General features: G+C 41.7%; 1 protein-coding gene across 13 annotated transcripts in view; it reads right to left on the reverse strand.

The window, feature by feature from the left end:
- Positions 1-919: 919 nt before the first annotated feature.
- Positions 920-23512, reverse strand: part of SYNRG (synergin gamma) — a 35965-nt gene continuing 13372 nt past the window's right edge. For 5 of the 13 annotated variants that reach the window (XM_015296162.3, XM_015296161.3, XM_015296160.3 and 2 more), the window contains 11 exons: positions 21581-21696; positions 21343-21405; positions 18513-19457; positions 10477-11070; positions 9971-10134; positions 9164-9217; positions 8701-8797; positions 8429-8577; positions 6379-6489; positions 5899-5934; positions 920-4747 (listed from right to left, as the gene is read on the reverse strand). In XM_015296162.3, the coding sequence (XP_015151648.2) occupies positions 4616-4747; positions 5899-5934; positions 6379-6489; positions 8429-8577; positions 8701-8797; positions 9164-9217; positions 9971-10134; positions 10477-11070; positions 18513-19457; positions 21343-21405; positions 21581-21696 (2461 nt within the window). In that variant the 3' untranslated portion in view covers positions 920-4615. The remainder of the gene's footprint in view (positions 4748-5898; positions 5935-6378; positions 6490-8428; positions 8578-8700; positions 8798-9163; positions 9218-9970; positions 10135-10476; positions 11071-18512; positions 19458-21342; positions 21406-21580; positions 21697-23512) is intronic. The other 8 variants (XM_015296163.3, XM_046902706.1, XM_015296159.3 and 5 more) reach the window with 6 other exon arrangements.

Below are 23512 nucleotides of genomic sequence, written 5' to 3' on the forward strand. Positions count from 1 at the left end.
AGGAAGTACAGATTAAAAATAGGAATAAGAATTAGCTGGGAGAAATCCTGAAAGTGTGTCACTTAGAGGGAAAAAATACTAAAAAAATGAAATCTTTCAAAATTAAACTTCACCTAAAAATGGAGTAGGCCTAATATAACAGAATTTTCTGCATAAAAAACTGGAAGGGAGAACTTCTCCACTTGGAATAGTTATATGCATATTTTGCACATACACTGCTCCAATGTCAGGGGAGCGGACAGTACCAACAGTGTGCAACAGCCAAAGCACAGAGTGACTTTGAAGCAATAAAAAATGCAATCACCTCACAAAAGCACATCATGAAATAGAGAACTCATCCGGAACGCCCAGGAGAGATTTCAGAGAAGTGCAGTGATACCAACACTTTACAGGTATCTCTCCACAGAAGCTCCTCATTCCAAGAGAAGATATTTACCTGAGCCTCATTTTCCCATGAACAGTTTTTGTGCACCTTGTCAACAGAAGTGGAAGATGCAACTCCATGCAGCTGGAGGCACAGCAGCATGACGTCAGGAAAGCACCATTCCTCCTCCCACCCATCATCCAGAAGAGCTGCACACCTTGCTTGCAGAACACTGTAGGTGCCATTTGGTGAGACACCTTCCAGTTGTTGGCCACAGAGATTGTGCATCCATGAGCATTCAGCACGTGGCTCCAGCTGTGCCCTGCAAGGATCCCTGCAGGGATTTCTGCAGTGACTCTGGCACAGCACAGACTGAAACAGCTCCAACTGCAAATGGTGAAATCACTTCTAGAAGACAAACAATGCTCACCCAAAGGGGACAAGAAGAAATCACTATATAGATGGATTTTTTCTGACCTCTTTTCTTCATAGTATTGAGAACTGGAATTAAATACAGGCCCAGAGATCAAAAAGACATCTTCCAGAAGCAGCAGCTTGTACAATAGCAGCTTTTATTGAAAAGGCCGCCTTTGTTTCAAGTTTAATCAATCTGACACAAAGCTGAGAAGGGAACTGCATTCCATGGGGTGTCACAGCTTCTTCCCAACCCTCAGCCATGCTTCCCCTCATGGCACCGTGTGCTTCTCAAGGAGGAGCTGCTCAAAGCATGCCCAAGCAAGGAGAAACTGCTGCCAGAGATGGAGAACCACCAATGTCCAAGAGCTGACCATTCCCACCCCACAGAGCGTGGCAGGGAAATAGGGCAAAAAGGAAACAGAGCAGTAAGGAAACAAACACACCAGAGCCACTGGTTTGCTCTCCAGCACTCCGTCCACCGAGACAAAGCACACTGAGATAGCACAGAAGCATCAGTAGTACACTGGGGCAAAACCATGCATAAATTAAATTAACCGAGGGAACAGTCTCTTCAAACTCCAAATATACACAAACAGAGGGAGATCACTTTCCCAAGGCAGCTCCAGAGATCACAGACATTAGAAAAAACAAAACCATGTTTCTCAGTTTTTTTCCTAGTGAATGTCCAGAAAAAGGAGTTACATTTACAAAATTCAGCACAGCCATCGTCCATCAGCCTGCATGCAAAGGAAGCAGGGAACACGGTCTGTTACAATGCACCATAGAAAATACCATCACCTTGGATACAGATTGGCTAGCAGCGCCGTATCTGAGGGAGCTGAATGCAACAGTGAGTCACTGTAAGGAGCAGGATGTGCAAGGGAAATGATCCTCCTGTGCAACGCCTGTACCAAGGGCATCTGCATGGAAAGCATTTGGTGTGTTCCCATGACGTCAAAGCGTTCAGAGAAACCATTTCTGCTGGCCACAAATGCAGTGATGCTGCCGGCTGCTTCTCCTTCTGCAGGCAGCAATGACGGCAGTGCCACACCTCACTGCGCTCCGCTGCAACTGTTAATGCTGTTTCCTTATTTTTGTGGTCAGAAGACGCACTAGATCCATCTCAGAGAGGAAACTCCCCTGCTTAACAGGTACATTACAAGAGAAACATCACTGAAACACGTTTTTATGACAGCATAGCTCATATTGTATTTGAAATATTGCTTGTTTTAAGTTTCACGTTGTGGCCTGTTTCCTTCATGGCATTCTCTAATTAAAGACAAACAAACCTATCCAGTTAAGTGCTCGGGAACCACAATGGAAACCCACACTAACAATAAACTCCCTTTTCCCAATATAGCACTTCCACAAGCACAGCCTTTGCGTCAGACACTCCAAACCACTTGAGAGGCCCCCTCGCTCGCAGCAAGGAGTGCTGCAATGCCCAAGTGCTCCAGTCATTCAGCTGCACACTGAGTGCTGCTGTGCTGCGCCGCACAGACCCCAAGCGGGAACACTTACCCTGGTGATGCTTACAGCCCCTCATTAGGAGGGAAAACAATCTCTGTGGTCAGAAGCTATGGTGCTGTCACCATTTCATGCCTAATAAATGAAACAGCAAGCAAAGAGTGACCGCCTTTTTTTTAAATATATAATTACTGGGCAACAGAAGGCGAGTAGTCACTGTCACACAATTAAAAATCTGCCACTTGCTGAGCTTGAGCTTGCAATTGGAGACACAAGTTGTTGTTCCGTGAATGAGCTAATCTCAGGCAGCAGGAAGGTTGATTTTAATTTGCGTAAATAAGGGGCCAGACCTCTAACACTCCTATTAGCCAAGATTCTTTCACTTGGCATAATTAATATTTTAGTATAGTTAAGAATTAGTAAATCCATCACAGAACCACAGAATGGTTAGGGGGTTGAAGGGACCTCAGGGCCCACCTGCTCCAACCCCAGCCCCATCAGGCTGCAGATTTCATTACAGAGATTTCATTACATCGGGTATGACTTCCCCTTGTGAAGCCATGCTGCCTACTCTTGATATTTCCTTCTCCCTCATGTACCTGGAAATGGTTTCCAGGACAAGCTGTTCCATCACCCTGCAGGGACTGAGGCGAGGCTGACTGACCTGTGAGGTTCCCTGGGTCCCTCTTTTTAAAGACAGGAAGGACATGTGCTCACCTCCAGTCTTTGGGAACTTCTCCCATTTGCCACAATAGAGCAGCAGTGACAGAAAGGGGCCTCACAATCACATTGGTCACCTCCCTCAGCACTGCATCTCATTGGGGCCCATGGACTTGTGAATGCCCACTTTCCTGAAGTGTTCCCTGACCTCTTCCAAAGAGGCAACATTTTCCTCTCTCTAATTTCAAATTCAGCAAATAATTACAGGTCAATGTCAGTTATTCATAATGGAGGCGAGGCAAAGCTGGAAAAGCTATTGATATCCTTGGAGAAAAGGGACTTTCGACTTAAGTCAAAGAATTAAGCAGCAAGTTGTACCTGATGGATACACACTACACTGCATTCTCTGCAAACTGAACAGAATTGTACAGAGGTAAGGCTCTTAAAATAATGCCATGAAGCTCCCACTGGGTTTAAAAGTCCATAAGTAGCAGCTGATGGCACTGCCATCTGGGTGTTGTACTGGAAGAAAGAGTTGGGTACTTTAGATGTCTGGGTAACACTTCGCAATAGTCTGTTATAGACTTCTTCCTGTTTAGGCAGGTGCCTCTCCTGAAAGCAACAGAACAACAGATTGGCAACAGACTGCTTCAGCAGACAGCCTGCTTGAGACAGCTTCCAGTGTGAGATCACACCTGTCCCCAGCAAGAACTGAGGCCCACCTGTGCTGCCACTTCTGGGAGTCAGGAAAATGCATTATAACAGACAGCACTAGATTGCACACGTTACATGCAGGCATCCCATCACGGAAAGCATTTTAACATACAAAAAGGTAATATATACAGGAGCAGATACGTGGCATCAGTGGAGTCCCATTTTCAAGAGTGATGCAGCCACACAACCACCAAAGCACTGGGCAAAACAAACCCCACCTGTAGTTTAGGACAAGTCCAAGAAAGGATATTATCTAGTATTTGCAGCAGAACAGCACAGACTGCAAGTTCCCAAACCCAGCTGTCTGCACTAAAGAACCTGGACACGAAGGGGAAATTTTAACCAATTTTCCAAGTTCTTATCCTCCAGTAATAACCACTTATGCATTTGAATATGGTATAATTTACAATTCAGAACGGTGAAAGCATGAATATAGAACATCTCTCTGCCATCTACTTCCTCCTATATCAGTAATTCATTTTGCCTTGAAAGTAACCATGATTTGTGCACTGTGTGCACATAATAGTAGAGCAGCAAATATTTAAAGAAAAACATAATGGTCTAAACACCAAAAACATTTTAAAAAGATTTGTTTGTAAGTATGTACTTTGAGTACTTAAGTAGTCATTTCTATGCAAATCAAACATTTCAGTTCACCTTGGAAACTAAGTATGTCCTCTCTGAGGTCTGTGTTTGGTTAGCAGACTGCTTGTTTGACAAAGGCCAGCCCACATTCATCTTGATAAAGACTGAAATGCCACATTTTATACCACTCAACAATTTTTCCCAGATATTTCTGAAACCCCAGCCACTTCCAGGAAAATTCTTCCTGGTGAACTTCTGTATGTGACAGCGGCTTTAACTCATGATTGCACAAAAGCCAAAACAAAGCATTTCAAACAAAGAAGCCTTTCCACTCACTCGATCACACAATTTACCCAAGCACTGCACATTATCATTTCACCTGATCCTCCAACTTCGGCACAACCGCTTTCAGAGCAGGTCTGGCAAAATGAGACCTGGAGGCTTTGGTTCCACACAGTTGATCCAGAAGTTTGCACAGCTTGCATGGTACTGGTGCCCTCCATACGCCAGCTTAAAATTATCCGTTTCTGAATTAAAGGCCTAGAGTAACAAGAATTGAAACAAGCGTGACTGTCTCACCTCCTCTGCACTCCAGAAACTAGAGTGGAAAATGGACATCACGCAGGTGATCAACCCAGAATGACAAATCATGGTAGAACCTGGACTTTCTTTCTCCAGATGAAATAAACAATCTTCACTTGCAGAAGCACAGCAGCCAAACTAATGCTTTCTTTTAGTCTGCAAAACGTCTACAGGTGGACAAAACCTACCGCCCTCACACCTGATGTGCACCTGTCTGTTACACCACATATCAGTAGTGTCCCATCAGACATCTGTAACTCTCTCACTGTGTTCCACGCACCTTCCAGAACATAGCTAGTTCTGCCAGCCAACAGCCACCTGCCGTGCTGCCTTCACCAGGTCAGACCCTGCTGTGACTGAGGCTGGTGCTGCTTCTGATGTTAACGTTATCCCACCATACTCCAGGCTGAGCTTGATTCACTTTCTTCTGGTAATTGAATATGCTTTACGACTGGAGTGCATGAAGCCATGAACAAGCTTAAAACATCTCCATGTATGTTGCTAGGAGATACTGCTTAAATGTGAGGGGGAACTGAATTTTTGTTTTTATTTTTAAATAAATCTAGACTGTTTGTGATATAACATTGATTTTTTTTTTCCCCCAGTTCAGAAAGAGAACATTTAGCAGCTGTTCCTACTTCAGCAGAATTTCCAGTGCTTCACAACTACCTATTTAAAAAATATTCTAAACATGTTTCCCAGATTCTGGATTTCCTGCACAGACTTCTAAAAATGCCACTGCCTACTGCATATAGACAAAAGTCAGTTTTTATAACAGAATCCCCTACAGCTCCCCCCTCTTCTGCAACAGACATGCAGGCAGCTATGAATTCAGAAACTCACTGCAGGGACTTTTCTACCACACAACAGAAGGAGCACAAAACCAGAAAGCTATTCACAAGGTACGAGCATGCAGACAAGACAAAAGGGAGGCTCTAGAGCATGTTAGTTGATCAGATCAAGTATTAACAGTGACAAAAAAAATGACTGGAAGAAAAGGGTTCATGATTGGTACAATTGAGAATGACAGCTGAAGGCCAGCTAGCAGTTCAGCCTTTCACACTCAACTAGGAATGATTCTATAAAGAATGTTTTTTACACGTTCATACTTTTTTAGGAAGCTCTTCCACAGGTTTCTCTTCTTTCTGAAATAATGTTGAAACCAAAGTCAGCAAAACTGCCAATACACATTAATTGGTTGGCATAATTACTCTGTACACATCCTGGGATTCCCTCCCAGCTCTGCTAATTGCAATAGTCCCCTCCTGGTGATCCTTGGAGATACATTCCAAAAAGAAAAGTTATTAAAAGACTTTTAATACATATACACTTTAGTCTCAGTATCCCAGTTCCTTCCCAGAGATGAGCCATTGACCTCATCAGCCCTTTCTCCACATCTCTGTTGCACGCAGAGCCCAGTGAATGCAGGCCACTGACTATGGGAGTCCCATCTATTTATGGGTCAGATTTTGCCATTGCCACTTCCAGTTACAAATTAAAATTTAAAATTCATAAATATGTCCCAGGCCTAAATGGAAGCCAAAACCATAAATTAAAAAGGAGTTTAACAACAGAGGCTGTATACTTACTTTACTTCTGGAATCCACATTTAGGAGGCACACTCCACAGGCAAGATCTTGGGCATTTTTAATCCCTGGGCGCAGCATACAAGAAGAGAAATCCAGTGAGTTTTCATCTGGCTGAAGAAATGAGACAATAAAGTTTAGGCATTTTCAATGAGTTTCAGACATCATCATACGAATAATCGATCTGGTTGCGAGAGAGAGCTGTGGTATCCCAACAGGCAACGCGGAAGAGATGACACAGTGCATTTCCTCATAAATTGATACATGATTTAATCAAAGCTGCTCGTAGATATTTGCAGTCCTGCTATGCAATCTCCATCAACATTGATTTATAACACTCCAGCTCTTGAAAAGGGTGAGACTACAAAGGAAAGAATTCTTCAGTTCCGTGTTCCCACATCAAAAGGAGAAGAAACTTCTGAAGAAAGAGCCCAGGCAGCTCTGCTACATTTCAACTGCAGCATATTAAGAACTGGACGAGGATAAACAGTGGTATGCAGCAGCTGTTTGTGCAGCTGCAAGGAAACAAGGCAGCGGCCAGCACTGCTTTCACCAGTGTTTGAAGTGGTGTCTGTATCTGTGTTTATTGTCCGGAGTTCTGTACTACTGCTTGCTCAAAAAGGGCAGCTGTTATTCTTTCTTAAGGTTTTTCTGAAACTAGAATATGGCACAATGTACAATTGGAATATTAAGATTAACCAAAGCACCTAAGGATTAAGGTCATCAGCTATTTCACACCAGACACAAGCTCAGGTTCAAGAGAGACTACGGACAGAGGAGATTAAGCCTGCAAATAAGAAATAGAGTAACTTCTCTGGCACATAACCTGAACTTCAGCGACAAGACAAATGGCAACAGAAAACCCTCTGTATGGGTGGTATGAAACGATGCACCGCTTGAATGCCAAGGCACAATTAAAACTAATGACTAGAAATGCTGGAAACATGAAAAAAAAAAAAAAAAGAAAAAGAAAGAAAGAAAAGGAAAAAAAAAAAAAACGTGACCATAAAAACATGTGTACTCTTCTCCATAGGTCTGGAATGCTGATCACGCTCCCTGCAGAACGGCTGGAGAATAATTGAAGTCCTTTAATCTTTAAGTAGATCAATCAAATTAATAAAGGCACTGTAATATTTGTTTACCAAACGCACAAGTGAAGCAAATGAGAAGGTCATCCTGTAATTTGCAATCAAAACCACAAGGCCGGGCATAACATTACCTTGTAACAAAATCCTTTAAAAGATAAAATTAACCTTTCCAAGCAGATGCCTCTGAGCTAGCATACTTCTCAGCACTTAATTGGCACTTCTGTGCTGTTTGGGATCTGTGCTAGGGGAACGTATGGTTGCATACAGTTCCAGTGGAGAAGAGAAACAAAAAATGATGATTCTGAGAACTGTAGGAATCGGGAGTCCCAGAAGTCCTTCCGATAACTTTGTCTGAGAAGTCATTGCTCCAGTTCCAAGTGTGCTCAACATGTAGCTGCACTGACACAGAGAACACAGCCAGGCCGTAGCCCTGGGGGTGGTCCCAGCCATCTTCCAAGGAGGGCACTTTAGAACTAGATTTTGATCTGCTTGTTTAAATCAAGAGAGTGCTGTTCCAATTGTTATCATCAATAGTGCCAGGTTTTGAATAGATGAATCCTCATCTACCAACTTCACCTGCCGAGCATCCCATATTCTGACAAAGTGTCATCAAAAATACCCATCTGCCTCCACTGTTTGTGCTCAGCTATGCAGAAAGCTCCCAAGCTCCTACCAGACTGTCTCAGAGCAGCCCGGTCTTGTCTGGCAGATCTGTTCAGAGGAGGGAAGCAGTGGGAACCAAAACAAACTGAGGCACTTCCAAACCCAGAGAGAAAAGAAAACAGCTCTGTTATGTGTGTTGCTACGTTGCATGCTCCTGTGTTGTGAGCATTAGAACTAATTGTAGGGATATTATACAGGCAAGTCCATGCTATTCTGGCTTCATAAAATAGCTCATTAAAGTTGTACTGATTTGCCCTTATCAGAGCATTTCTTCTAGTGAAGACACAGCTTTGTGTTCTTACCGTTAGAGCAGCAAGCGACATGAAGCTTATGAGGTTGTTCCACACTTTGTCTATATCCTTCAGCAGCTGTTGGAGTTTCTCACTACAAACAGCAGTTGCTTTGATTCCCAGTTCAACTCTCTTTGTTACTCTGTAGACTTCAACAACCCCTGTTGGAATAAAACACAGTGGAGAAATGCAGACAAGTTCACTGCAAGCACAGGTTCCTGAAACTGCAACTTGAATACAGAAGAGAACGTTCTGTGTAAGAGATGCAGTAAATGAAAACATACCCAGCAAATATTCCATGCCTTGAGCAGACTGGATAACCTCAGTGCAAACAGATGAGCTGCTTATTCCATTCAAGGTATCGTTTGCTTTCTTTATGACCTGGTGGAAGCGAGTTTCATGAAACGGCACTGTTAATTACTACCAACAAGATGGTCACTAACAAATTGCTAAACAAAACAATGAGGCAAATTAAATAATTGCTATACTCCATCACACAGACTGGGGTAGAAGTACGAACATTTAAAAACTTAATGCATTCCCTCAAATAATTTCATTACTGAAACAGCAGTTTTAAGTGCATGCATGCACTGCTATTTAGTTGAATACTATGATTACAAATATACATTTTTAAGTTACTCTGGCTGTGAAGTATCACATTACCTGAAAATTAATGGCCTTTCCCCTTTTCATGATAAACATCCTACACTAAGGAGGAAAAGGCTGAAGAGGAGGTTACACTCTTACCTGCAGGGCACTCTCCAGGCACCTCTGCCACTCATATGCATACCTCTCGCTTTCCTATATGAAAGAGAAGGACAGTCTGAATCTCATTTCTACACACAATTCCCTTTCTCCTATCACAATAAACATACAGAATACGTATATTTAAAGAGATTATTTGCAGGTTATCCATGAAAACTCCTAAAATACCTTTTCCTACCTTTTTTCCTCATTTTTTTTAATTAGTCTCTTTGTGTCTGAACTCTAAAGTTTGATTTCAGAACTAGTTTCAAAAGGAATAAGGTATACAAATGGGTAAAAGCTTGGATTGCACATACCTACTCCCAACAAATCTGTTGCAGGTCTGCTGTTAGAGAAATGAGGATTAGCAGAATTTAATGAGTCCTTCTACCATTTGCTCTCAACATGAGCAAGAGAAATAACTATTACACAGCCAAAATGTTAGGCCATTTCCTAAAGCTAATGGTCTCAGTGCCAAAACTCGGATTAGATTTTAGTTGCAACCAATTTCCAGATACAGGCTTAGACTGCAAATCAAACGATTCAGACAACCAGCATTTTTTTTCATGCCATGAGGCTTTAAAGACAGAAAAAACAAGACTTCTTTTATGAACCATTTCTTGCTCATAAGAAGGAAACAAGAAAAGAATCCTTCCTTTATGAACAGCAAAATCAAAACACAAAAACCTTACCGAAGTTCCATCCTAGGATCATATCCTAATTTCAAGCAGCTAACACCCCAAAGCGCTGGGATACAGAACACTGATGAAAGTCACTGCTTATTTACTTGTATTCCAGACAACTCCTTACCTCAACCTCCCCAGTTAGGTCTTTGTATTTGTCCCGGATGACAGGCAGAGCAGGTTTCTCACTCAGAGTATTTGAGCGATCCCTAAATGGCTGTTCCAGAGCTGATAAAGGTGAGGAGCGGCTTATTTCTCTGTCACCCAGGCTCAGGCTTCTTTTATGAGACCCTAAAAAGTTTGGATATAAACAAAGCTATTCTTCTATTCAAAGGCAGCGACTACTGAAAATGAACAGAGCAGTACCAAGGGATGTACTGCTCATCCAGAACAACAAAGCCCTCCATTTACTCAGGGACTGGTGCAAACCAGTTCTTAAATTCTTACAAATTTTTGACACAACAAATTTTTTACTTCTAGAAAGAGCTCAACTCCAAATGCCATGGAAATCAGTAGAAGCTTGTTTCCAGCAGCCTTTGGAACAGTCCTCATCAGCAAATTTATCATCTGATTAGAACAAATAGCCTCTGGTAAGTGTATGCATTGCAAGCTTCTGCCATGGAGGAGGCTTACCTTGAACAGACAGGTCAAAGGTCGCCAGCTCACTCTTGATCATTTCTTCACTAGATTTCACCTTGCCTTGGGATGTTGCCACTAAGAAGTCAAATTTGCTGATTTTTGGCTTTTCACTTTGGAATTCTCCAAAGTCATCTGTGGACTCTCTCTGCACTTCAGAAGAGATCCCACCGGTGAGGAAGTCTGCCTCTTGGTTTGGGTCAGCTGCTGCATCTCGTGCTTCTGACGAAGGTCTCGCAAACTCACCGAAGTCTCCATTGTCATCATCACTTGGACCACTGGATATTGGTCCGGAGTCTTTAAAGTTTGCAAAGGCTGCAAAGGAAACATCCTGTAAAGCATCCTCACTAGAAAACGTCGTCACTTTGGAAACGGTTGTCATGGTGATGTTTTCTGAGCTGCCAAACAAGGTCTCCTTCTTCTGAAGAACAGAAGTAGCTGCAGAGGATCCACTTCCTGAAGCCTGGGCGAAGGAGAACTTCTTGCCCTGATGAATGTCGTCTTTGTCGGACCAGTCGTAGCTTGCCAGGCTGCTGACTGCAGACCCGCTGTTATAGCTTCCAAATGGGGCACATTTTAATTCATCTATATCTGAGAAAAACAAACCCCTACCATTAGAAGCTGAAGTTCAAACATTAGTCTCTCTAGACCGCCTAGAAGTAAAAGCAACTCACTAAGAGTCTTAACAAACTGCAGAAGCAAACACAGTGAGTCGCTGTTTTGATGAGGCTTAGAGTTGCACAAAATCATCTGAAAAATACCTAAGCACTTAATACAAAAAACTTTCCACTTACTAAATGTAATCCTTAACCTTTGAATATTGTCTTATATTTTAATCTGAAAGTCACCATGCCACCATGGGTTGCAAAGAAACACTAAAAGGAACGTTTCTAGACAGTACAGAGTACACAGCTCACCAGTTCAGTTTCCTGACGCTGGCTACAGAACCTACAACCAAAACATAAACATGAGCAACTCAAGCATCACCTTAGTTCATCTTATCAAAAGCAAATCACACAGAAAGCAAAGGCAGCTTCCCCATCCTCTCCAGTAAAGTGTTAATACACTTAAGTTTCGTATTCATGCTTTGATACAAATGATGTATAGAAGTTACAAGATATAAAGTTGCATTTGAGCTTCTCACAGTTACTGCAGTGCTGTGTGCCTCACTCCTTAAGCTTACAAGTTTCAGAAACAACACAAACATGGCAAAGATCTTCACGGAATAAATAGCTTGTGAAAGCTAAGTACAGAGAAAACCCAATTATTTTGCAGAAAGCTCCAAGCATTTATACTCACCTGGCAATTACATGGGCCAGCAGGCTCTTCTCCCTGCCATACAGAGGTATAGCACAGTCTGGCTGCTTACACTGCAGCCAGCAGAGGAGATCAGGGTCTGCCAGGCTGCACCCACTACTCATTCAACTTATCTTTCACACTCAGACTGAGATTGATCCATCGTGAAGGCATGCGGAGCTGGAGAGATGTCATTAAAGCATTTTAAAAAAGCCCTTCTGCACTGCACTTGGCAGTTGTTTTCCTGCATTAATGACTGTCAGCCTGGATCAGAGCCTCAGCCGCTGCTCAGTGCCTACGGCCGAAGAGTCCCAAGGCAGAGCGGGTGCGAGCCAGCGCCGTGCTCCCCGGGCAGAGCCAAAAGCAGCGTGCCTTTAACTGCACACAGCAGGCGCAGCTGGGGCAGGGCAGCCAGGCAGGGAGCAGGCTGAGCCTCCAGCTGCCCTCTGGTCATTAATAGAGGATTAAGCCATTTGAACAACCCATTTCTGCCTTTTGTACTCATTTGACTGAGAGAGGAAAGCATGCCATGCATTAGGCTACCTTCCAGGCATGAGCCACATATACAGCTAATTAAAAAGACCAACAAATATACGATATAATGATACAGTTTAATGGCTACGACAACAAAGCAAAACGTCCCTGTACAATGTGTCACCCCTCAGATTTTCCTAAGGGACATTGTTCACACAGCAGCTGCGCATGGAGCATCTCCACAATTAACATTAGCACCTTGAACACATGCAGCAAGATTTCAAAGCGCCATTTGAATATTAGATTTGTAGAGCAAGCAGTGCACAGGAGAATAAATAGAGATGAGAGCATCTGCTCATGGCAGAGCCAAACAGAAGAGGGCTCCTGGCTGGGAAGGGGCTCACCTGGGCTCAGTAATTTGTCCCAAGGAACCAAATCTCATGCGCTCCAATACAAGGCTTTGCTCAGAGAAGTTAAAGGAGTTTCACTAGCATTAACAAATGCTGGGATAACCTCCAAACTGCCATTAGCCCTGAGATCTCTACAGCACCACCCTGCACCAAGCACCCTCCCTCCTGTTTTGACTCCAAAGCATTGCTATTGTTCCAGTGTTCACCAAGATACAAAAAGAAGAGTGAGATCCTACCACAGAGATGTACACAGCCCCGTGTGGACGGTGCCATTCAGAAGCTGTTTGCCACTCCATGTGAACTCATGCAGACACAGAGCCCACCAGTGTAGGTTTAAGAGCAGAGATGAAACACAGCAGTTCAATGTTATACGTTTCCATGATTCGGATGGCTTCACTGATTACAAAGCACTACTGCCGTGAGTAAACTTTCCTAAGAGTTTTGCTCTACAGAAAGATACTGTTCAGAAACAAAAGCAATCCTAAAGCAATGTATTAGAAAGCACAAAAATGAGAATGTATGTGCCATTGTATATCATTCAAAGCAAATTAGTTTTTTTAGAAAATCTTATTCTCTTGGGGAAAAAAAAAAGCTATATTTAGTTTGGCCGTGTGCTGCATTGGTCATGAATTTTGCATAGAAGAAGGAAAATTGTGACCTTCACCATAACAACAGCAAAACTAAAGGCTTATCTCAGCTCCCAGTACATCTCCTGGGTCAGAAAGAGCCTCCCCAGCGGGGAGCAGAGCAACTCGCCATCACACTAATAAGCACAGAGAAGTTCACATGTGAAAAGCACTGTGTGGCTGAGCCCAGAGCACTCTCCTCGATGCAGTACTCTATTATCGGCACAGATTGTTTTGCTAAGCGCTGTTACTTCTCTTAAAGGCCACAGATGCATTTAACGAATAAAAATCTCCAGTTCAAATGCTGCAGTTATAACCGCTGATGTAACACCAACTTCATTCTGCTGTTATGGCAATCCAAAATCTAAAGAGATGCATGTGCAGCAGTAATATTTTTTTCCAAAGCAAGACACGATTCAGTAGAAAAAAATGTGCATTAATTCTAATGAAGCATTGCGTTTAGCAAAGACACCTGCTGCTGAGCTTCCACATTTCCTCCTGCAGGAAACTTGTTCTGCAGGATCTGAACTGATAAGCATCTAATTTTATTTAAAAAAAACAACAGCCAAGCAAAAAACAAAGACTAAATCTGTACAAACAAAACTCTAAGGAAATTTTCTCTTTTAAGGATACACAATCTTTTCTCTCAGCTGAGAAGTGGTTTCTTAGCACTTTTTGGAGACCATAGAGTGGACTGTGCCATGAAAGCAGGACAAATTACTGTGTATTAAAGCCATTGTGTATTGAGAAATGTCTAATTCTACCAATAGGGACGCATCAATAGATTTTAGTGAACCATATCATAATAAAACTGTATTCCTTAGTAATCCCACCAGATGCTGAGTTCAGATTTGTTCTAGAAATCCAAATGCTATTACTCCAAATACAGATAAAACCACATGGAATTGACACAGCCAGCTCTGCTTGGCAGGCCCACAAACACACACCAGGCTGAACGCAACAGACCTGATTCCCAAAGCTCTTGGAGCTGCCCTGGGGAGGAAAGCAGGCGTGTGCACACTACCGGAGCACACTGACACTGCACGGATGCAGTTAAAACACAGTGTTTCCCAGTGTTATCTAATCTACAGGAGTATAGTTAATACGCTTTTTCCTAGTGTTATCTAATCTGCAGAAAAACTTGACATCCTTCAGTGGAGCCAACCACAACAGTGTATTTCAGCTTCTAAGGATCAAGGTATGTCTGGAGGCAAATGACAAGCTGCAGGCTTCAGTGTCAACCATTTGATCACTTAAGGAAAACCCTTGGCAGCATTAGCTATATTCTAACAAACAGGAAAATAAGACAATTCTCAAGATTTTAACATATCTTTGTGATTGTAACCAACACGTGACTCTCAACCTGTTCCTCAGCTGGTGAAGTCTGGAATAGCTCCAACAACGAATTGTCCCAACAAACATCTGCAACAGCAGTAGGCAGCACTGCCAGCATGGAGCCATCAAGAATGCTGAATAGAAGATGCTTCAAAATGAAGAAACAAGGAGAGAAAATCCTTCAAACCTTTGGGAGTTAAAACCTTCATCTATTTATTTTGTTACCACAATGGATACTACCCCACAGAGAGGCATCAGGACCCCACTGCCAGGAGCCACAGGACTAGGTAAGGCTCTTACAGCTCTTCTGTTTGCAGAATTATGCTAAACCAGAGCAACTGAGAAAGCAACATTGTCACATCTGGACAAAATGTAATAAAGCAGAGTCACGAACATTACTGTCCCTGCTCCAGGTATGATTAGCTGAACAAACACTAATAGCATAAGCACTGCAGAATTCAGCCTCCCAGCTTTATGTTCAAGCCTTCGGTTTAAAAAGCTTTAGGGCTAGACATAACGTACTGCTTCTCTAGAACAGGAGAGGTTTTAAAGTCCTAAAGATCAGCGTAAAGAAGAAAAATCTGGTTCTGGTGCGTTTTGCTCTTGTGGCAAGGAAAACCCAGTTTGCTCTGGCACAGTGCTTGAACTTTATCCCGCAGCTCAATTATTTTTAGCTTTTTACCTTGCCTGCTAATTTGACAATCATCCAAAGCGGTTGGTGGCCCAGGATTTGGAGGAATTCATTCTGCAACACAGACATGCAGCTGTCATTTGTGTTTGAAAGCACTTCAGTATTCAGTAAGCCAGGATTTTCAAAGCAGAAAAATGAAGCAGGCCCTATACTGCAGGGCATCAATTAACTCACTCCTGATAAGCTAAATAAATATCAGAATACTGTTTAGAAGTGTCTCACCAGCAAAGGCCTCCGCAGCAACATGCTTCCAATTGGCCCCATCACAAAGTGGTGTTGTGGCCTTGGCTGGCAGCGGGGAAGAGCAGACAAGGAGACAACAGGACAGAGGCACTTCTGTGCTCAGTCCCAGTCAGCACGGAGCTCCCCAGGGCACAGCACAGAAGCCACCCCACTATGCACACCACTCCCCAGTTGCTCTCGCTGCCCATCCTGCTGTGCAAGAGCTCTGCGGGGCAGCAGCTCACACACACACATCCACACACACACACAGGCTCGAGGGGATACCATAACTTTAAACTTTGTAATTGTTTTTTTTTTTTTTTTTTTTTTCCAGGAAAAAGAAGTAATGCTGCTGGATTGCAAACAAATCACACGCCCCCACGTTTTCAAAATATGCCAAGATAATATTTATTAACACAGCAGGACTTACAGATCACAAAAGATAGTGATACACAGGAGCTCAGAAGGGTGTTATCAGAATAAAGCATGCAGGTCGATACTTGCAGAAGAGAGATATCAAAGCAGATCTGAGAAGGCACATTCACACAGGAAATGTTTAGTTGAAATTAGACATTAGAAAAGCAGCAAAAAACCTGAAGTTGATTAAAATATACAGAGATCTCCAGTAATGCCAAAGAAAAAGGTACTTTACAGATTTGTAAGTGCAGCAAAGTGGATAACCCTTTGAGAATACCCCAGGCAGGTACGCTCCGACTGCAGCGTTCGGCAGGATGCAGAACAAATTAGGTTTATAGAAATGACGAGGCATTAATTAAAAATGCTCAAGTCCCAAAGTGAAACATAAATTTGGTTGAAAAGAAGCAGCCCGGTTCAATTAACAGCATGCAGGCAGTGCTCAAAGGGTTATACGAAGTATATGCAAGAGAAATCGGGCAACATTAGTATAATCTACCTTCCACACAGAGAATTATAACAAAGTTTAAAGAGACAGTATCCCCTTCGGAGAGCAGAACTGAAAGCCTCGCTTCCCACAGAGCTCCAGCGCAGCCGCCCAGGAGCAGCCGGGCAACGTCCTGCAAGTTCCAGTGCCAGCAACCCACCTGCCCAGCCCACAGCCACACAACAGCAACGCTCAGCAGGCAGAAGAGCTCCATACTGGCACATCAGGGATGCCCAGTCGTCCTCCAGCAGCCCCCACCCGTGGCTCTGCGCCGCTCTGGGTGCCACGTATTGCTTGCAAACAGCACGGCTCCCAACGGGCGGGCCTGCCGCTTCTCAGCAGTGAGCACTGCAAAGGGATACTGTCCCTTTTGACATTAGATATACAGGTCAAAAGAAGTGGAGAAAAAAAATCTGCTTTTTAAATTATGTAAACTGAAAAAAAAAAGACTTGAACATCAGCAGTTCATAGCTTGAGATGCATCCAACACACACAAAGGAACACGTGAGCACAGGAGTTGGTAACAGCGCAGAGCACGCTCCGCTGTGAGAGCCAAACAGAATTAAATAATGGAGTAAAACTCTCCTCATGGAAAAAACACCTAGCTTGGCACCATAAGAGAATACAGACTTGTTTGAGTTTAATAAAAATAGCTTCTAATTAATACTTCAAAGTCCAAAAGTTTAGCAAGGAGCACATGATCACCTAACCTCCTTAAACAAACCGAGAAAATCCCTCCTGCCACAAAGGGCAAATTATTCATCACTGATTTCTGTGGCAAAAGCTCACGTACTGTAGAAGAGCTACATAAGTCAAGCTACCACCAAAAGAGGCTAGAAAAATATTACGAAAAAGTGCTTTCAAAACCAAAGTAAACATTCAAGAATACACTGTAGGTGCTACGTTTTTGACAGCTCGCTCAACTTGGAATTTTACCAAGCAGTAATATGAAAATTAAATGTCTTTGCTAATAAAGTTATTCCTGATATTTTGTACCCTGTTATAGAGTATCTTCCATGTCAAAGTTGCCAACTTAGTTTTCTCTCCCCTACTTAAAAATAGCATATAATGCAAAATTACAGTACTGTATATTTTCTCTACCCATACCTGCAAAAATGGAAGAAATATTTCATCTGAGAATTACCAATTCTTGCAGTATCAGCTTTTACATTTGCAGTTTGTATGCTCCCCCCTGTCCAGAAACATCTCTGACTGAGTAATACTTGTCCCTAGAGCACAGTAATGGTTCCCATATTATTGAAGGCCTCAGAACATTCAACTACACCTTATCTTCCTATGTACATGTGAAAAGAAGAAGCAGGACACTTGGGAAATTTCATGATATGTAATGAGGTTGGAGATGGTTAATTCATTCTCTCAGGAGCACTTTCAAAAAGGGAAATTAAAGAAGGTAAAAGCTTGTTAAGGATAAAATAGAAGTCCTGTGGTTTTAGATTGAGGCCCAAGAGCCATCGGTCACAACATCAGCATTTATGGATCCTATGCACAATTATTCCAATGAGGGCTTTAATTCTAAGAAGTGTACACAATACCTGTGGTCCTGCAAAATACTGGCTACAGTGATGAAGCCCCACCAGAATGGGGATATAGTAGTGTTTGATTAGACAGCTTTTCATTAACAGCACATGAGTGTCTGCCTACCCTTTCAGCAGCACAGAGTGGGTTAAGACCCCAAGCCGAATGCTTTGCTGAAACCAAGAGATTAAAGTGAGACTCTCTGCCATTCATCTTGCTAATATAAATGGAATGATGCTGTTTGCATTAGAAAATTTTCCACTCAAATTCCTTAAGTGACAGCCGCTAACGGGTACCAGTAATATGATGTTGTCAAATCTCAAAAATAAACGGGAATTGAGTTCAAACTGCTGGATCTATTTATAGTCATCTAACACTAGAAATAAATGCTGCCCATTTAAGGGGCTGTTGGCTAGCAGATGCACAGATTTAGAAGCCTTTCACTACTGAAAGACTAGTGCATAATACTGTAACTTAGCACACAGAAGAATACTGATATCTCCATCACCTATGTTACCAGAGCAATCTAACCAATTCCTCACCTGCTGCTGGTGGATGCTGGCCACTAACTGTTGGCAAATCCAAAGAGCTATCAGACATGACATGCTTAAGATCTCCTTCCACATCAGTCAGTTTCATGTCAAACTGAACAGACAACGCATCTTCAGAATCCTCCTTGCCAACACTGCTGCCACCAATAGAAGGGAGATCCAGAGACTTCACTGAAGCAGAGTCTTCTTTGGCCTGCTTGAAAGCTGCGACTTTGTCCACTAGGGACTTATCAGTGCTGTTGCACGTGGAAGAAAACTTGTTTGAGTGAAAATCGGCAAAATCATCATCGCTCTTCACTGAGGAAAGCGTGCTGTCCTTTGTCTCCTCAAAGCCTGCTCCAGAGCCTTCCAGGGAGAGCTGCTTGAAGATGTCATATTTGGTGGGCGTAGCAGCGGTGGCCGAGTTCTGCACACTCCTCCCTGTGCTGGCAGATGAGCCAGGCTGAGGAACAGGGCTGGTCTCTGCCTTAAGTGCATTGTATTTGTCATCTGGTTTTTGTTCAGAAAACCCACTGCTATTGTTGAAAGCCATGAAATCTGCAAAGTCATCTTGTCCACTGGCTGATGCACTATTAGAAAATTCCCCAAAAAGGTTGAACTCTCCAAACTCATCAGCTAAGCTCGAGCTTTTGCTAGGTGCTGGCTGGGCAGTGGTGGATGGTGGTGGCGGAAAGGAGGACGGTTTTGAAGCATTAAATGCAGGTGGAAAGGACAGCTGCTTGTTTTCTCCAGTAGAGGAAAAAAGGTCCAAGTCTGCTAGATTCAAAGAGGTCTTAGCTTGTGTTTGCTGTTTTGACTGGACAGGTAAGGAAGGGAAGGAAGTGGGGAAAGTTTTGTCTTTTGTGGGTGGCTCTAATGGTGAGATACTGTCAGCGGTTTTAAAATCTGTGAAGCCATCATCGGTTCCTGCAGCCTTGAATTCTGCAAGGTTATCTCCTGACAGGAAAGCAATGGAAAAAGTACTAAGAAACTGCAGTGACAATGAATACATCATCCTCACACCATGCAAGCAAGCAACTTATTTCATGCCATGTCAGAAAATTGTAGGCAAACTGTTTAAACTAAGACGTCAGGAGGCACACCAAACTGCAACCAACTTCTGTGAGCGACACACGTTTCGAGGTCAGCAACTCTAATGTCATTCCAGAAAAAAACCAAACACCCTGACATCTTTCAAACAGCCTCAGTAAATGCAAGAACGCAGGCACCTTCCTGCTTCTGCTACGCCTGATTACAGTTTTCCTAGGAAGCCTGGAGATGGACTTCCACATGAAAGTGATAAATCAAAATGATTAATCATAAAACGTGGAAGGCCTCAGCTAAACTTTTTACTGAAGGTGAGGTAGTGCAATAACATAAAACTACTTAAATATTAGGTAGCAACGTTGTCAGTGAATTTATAGTAAATATTTTGGTGCACTATGCAACTTCCTTCCTATTTATACACTTTTTTTTAAATGAACAATTTATTTTAAACATGAAAAATAACGTGACAAATGCTGTTTAACCCATTCACCAGCATATATTTACTTAGATTACTTGTAATTTCAAAGTATGAGTACATTTTATTACAAGTTTCTAATAAACAGATTTTGTTCTATTTTAGAAATACACCATTACCTTTTAATTCTTTAGTCATCACGCAGTGCCATGCTTTAAATTAATTTAACCAAGATTTGAAATACTCCTCCTTAGAAGGGGAGAAGAGGACCATGACTGTACCTGACATCCTTCCGTGCTCCCTTCCCTCCAAACCAATTCACTTGTCCCAAGAACAGTGCAAGTATTTGTGAAATTGCTATTTGTTTACTAAAACATGAACATCACAGCAAATTACACTTACTGATGAATTGCAAACTTTTCCATTAGAAAGGTAAGCTGGTGAAAGGGTTAAGAAGGGTCAGACCTGGATAGCAGGCAAATACAGTCATTTTCTATATTTTAGGACATATGCAGAAAGATATATTGCATTGCATTTCATGCATTGAATCCTAAAAGAAAGTACTGAACATGGAAATTTCACAAAAGATGGCAAGAGTTTCAAACAAGTGTCTGAAAAAGAGAATTTCATCTTTGAAAAACATGGAGAAGGAACAAACTATGGCAAGCAGTCTTATCCCAGAATCTAGAATTGTTTGCTAACAACAAACCAAAATACTGGCCAAATTATAACTCTGTGGAAGTAGGATTACATTTGTAATACATTTATCTTCTGATATGCCTACTGATCATATGAGTAAGTAAAATTTACCATTAACTCACACTGCATAAAGGAGTTATGCAGTATATATATATAAGGAGTATATATATATCTGGAAAAACCTTAAGGAGGGACTCCTTGTATAATCACACAGATATTACATCTCACATGCCATCTAGGTTTTACTTTTGCCAATCAACAAAAATCAATTAAACATATTTCAAAATGAGTGATCACATTTGTTCTTAGGACAAAGGCCATAAAAGGTTTAAGTTCTGCCCTAACAATTTCGTGCAGAAGCATCTTTTTCTCCTTCCTTCTAAGAATCCTGACTTGAAATAGACAAATTCTAACCACACTGTTATTTTAAAATGAGCCTCAGAAGCATCCAGAGGAGATGCTGGTCTTCCAGAAACACAGACCACAGATTGTTCCAAGAGTCACCGTACTATTCTTTCCAGGATGTTTCCTGACAAATTGTTTGGAGGAACAGAAAGACCATTATTCTGCAAACCTAGCAATGGAGATTCTACAGTTCATGGAGAACCACAAAAAAAAAGAAAAAAAAAGAAAAACCCTGACAAAAATATCAAAACCACCCCAAAGCCCCATCCTGCTTACCTCCATACTTGCTCTCTGATGGCTGTTCCAATTCACGGAAAGCACTGTACTTGTCTCCTGAATCTTGTAAAAGTGAGAGAAAAAAATATATTTACATAAAGCTGTTACGAATTCATAATGTAAGTTTTAAATTGGTATGATTGCTCTGATTTTTTATATTAACTTTTAATCAACATCGAAACAGGACATGAAATACTGTAATAAATTCCCCAGAATAGTTGCATACTTTCCCTTTTACCTGCAAAAGTAGCTGTACTTTCAGGCTTGTCAGCTGCAATTCCTTTAAACACAGCATACTTATCAGTTGATGAGAGTGTCTTATTACCTGGGAGTGGCATTAGTAAAGAAGGAACGCTAAAAGCAAAAGAGATAGAAGCAAAGATCTTTAATTTATCCATAACAAATCTACACTTCCAGGTTTCATTTAAAGGAGCCTCTCATTTTGACTACAGCTTGGATCACTAAACTTAAGCTTCTATCCTAAAAACTCTAAATTTCTGTCAGTGAGTTTAGATAGCCATCTATTCAGTAGTATCAGGATTATTCCACAGTTACTTTATGTACTTCTTTGCATTTTACTATATAAAGTAGTCTGTGTTTATGTGCAAAACTGCCATCATAACCTAACATCACATTAGCAATTGCTGAAAGATTTAGCAGATGCTGGCTTGTCCTCCACACAAGCCTCCTTATCATTTGCAGCACTACAGAACAACATCCTTTACATATGAATGATGTATTTTACCTCCAGTATATGTCACTCAATACTATGCACATTGAAAACATGAATGAATTACTATGGCACTCTTTGGCCTGAAGCAAGAATCTTTCTAGAGCCATTTAAATCTCCTTAACATCAGCCTACAAGCACCACACAAACCTAGCACTTGCACACATGGGCTAATGATAGTCAATGATGCTTGCAGATAGACAGTGCAGTGTCAAAAAATATAGCTTCTTTTAAAATAATTAAAGTTCACATAACTGCAAAACAGGCTATTAGATATGCGATCTTGACAAATGTAATCATTATTCATCTGTACTCCACAGATGGCTTTTTTTTAATTTTAAATAAAGCTCCACAAGCAATGAGATTATAGCTTATTGTAAGCTTTTTTTTCTAAACTGAATGCTTTTACAACTTTACAACTGAATAGAAAGAATTGCTGCAATGACGAAGAAACACCTTTTATTTTTTTCTCCTTATGATCCCCTATTTTCCACCACAGAATTTAAAAACAACATTTCTGTTGAAACTTTCACCAACCAAATAGCTGTTATTGCAAAATGATATCTGACACACACTTGAATTAGAGCCCCTTCAAATACACATGGCATTATTAATTGACATCGGCAAAATTAAACCCTTCCATGGGATGTCGTTAGGCACAGCATCACTGAGCAATCTGTTTTAGTAACCCCAGCTGGCAGCACTGTTGAGGAAGGGTCTACTAATCACTGCTTACCTGCAAAGCTGGACAGTAGTTCTGTCTGCAACTAAGAACAGACAGCTCAATACACAGAAAATAAGTATGTCTACAATTAGATACCTGGGCGCTATGTAAAAATCTTGCCATCCACAATAGGATTAAACAACACTTTGAAATTTTATTGTCACAGGACTTTGAAAGATTAATTTTAAACTCTCAAAGGCAGTAAGTACACATTTTATTGTGCCCAATTTGCCTGATACGGAATTACATTTTGGCTGTCTCCCAAACAAAGAGCCAAGATTGTCGAAGACTGAATGAGATCCAGATTTATAGTCAGCTATCAAAAGTTTATGTCTTGGCCAGAGAACCACAGAAATAAAAACCTTGTCCACTGGAGTTCTCATTCATTTAAAAGAACAATGTCATACTCTTGACATGAATGCTGAGTTCCTTCTTCAGGGTCTGAAGAAAGGCCTTGGTGTCAACAAATGGTTTCTATCAACTCCACCAAACACTGGGCCAGACTATTAATGGATGCATACAACACTAAAGGCAGAACTCCTCCACCCTCATGCATTTCTGAACAGTTTTATGTTAGATTTTTGCCTGAATGCACAGTATGAAGTAACTTTCAATTGTCTATGCAATAATATAAACACTTGAACACCTATCCACATGCCCTGTATATGCAATTTACCTCAGCACGGTGACTGGAATGGTAAAAAAAAAATAGGCAA

The sequence above is a fragment of the Gallus gallus genome, chromosome 19, assembly GCF_016699485.2.
Source record: "Gallus gallus isolate bGalGal1 chromosome 19, bGalGal1.mat.broiler.GRCg7b, whole genome shotgun sequence".
NCBI lineage: Eukaryota > Metazoa > Chordata > Aves > Galliformes > Phasianidae > Gallus > Gallus gallus.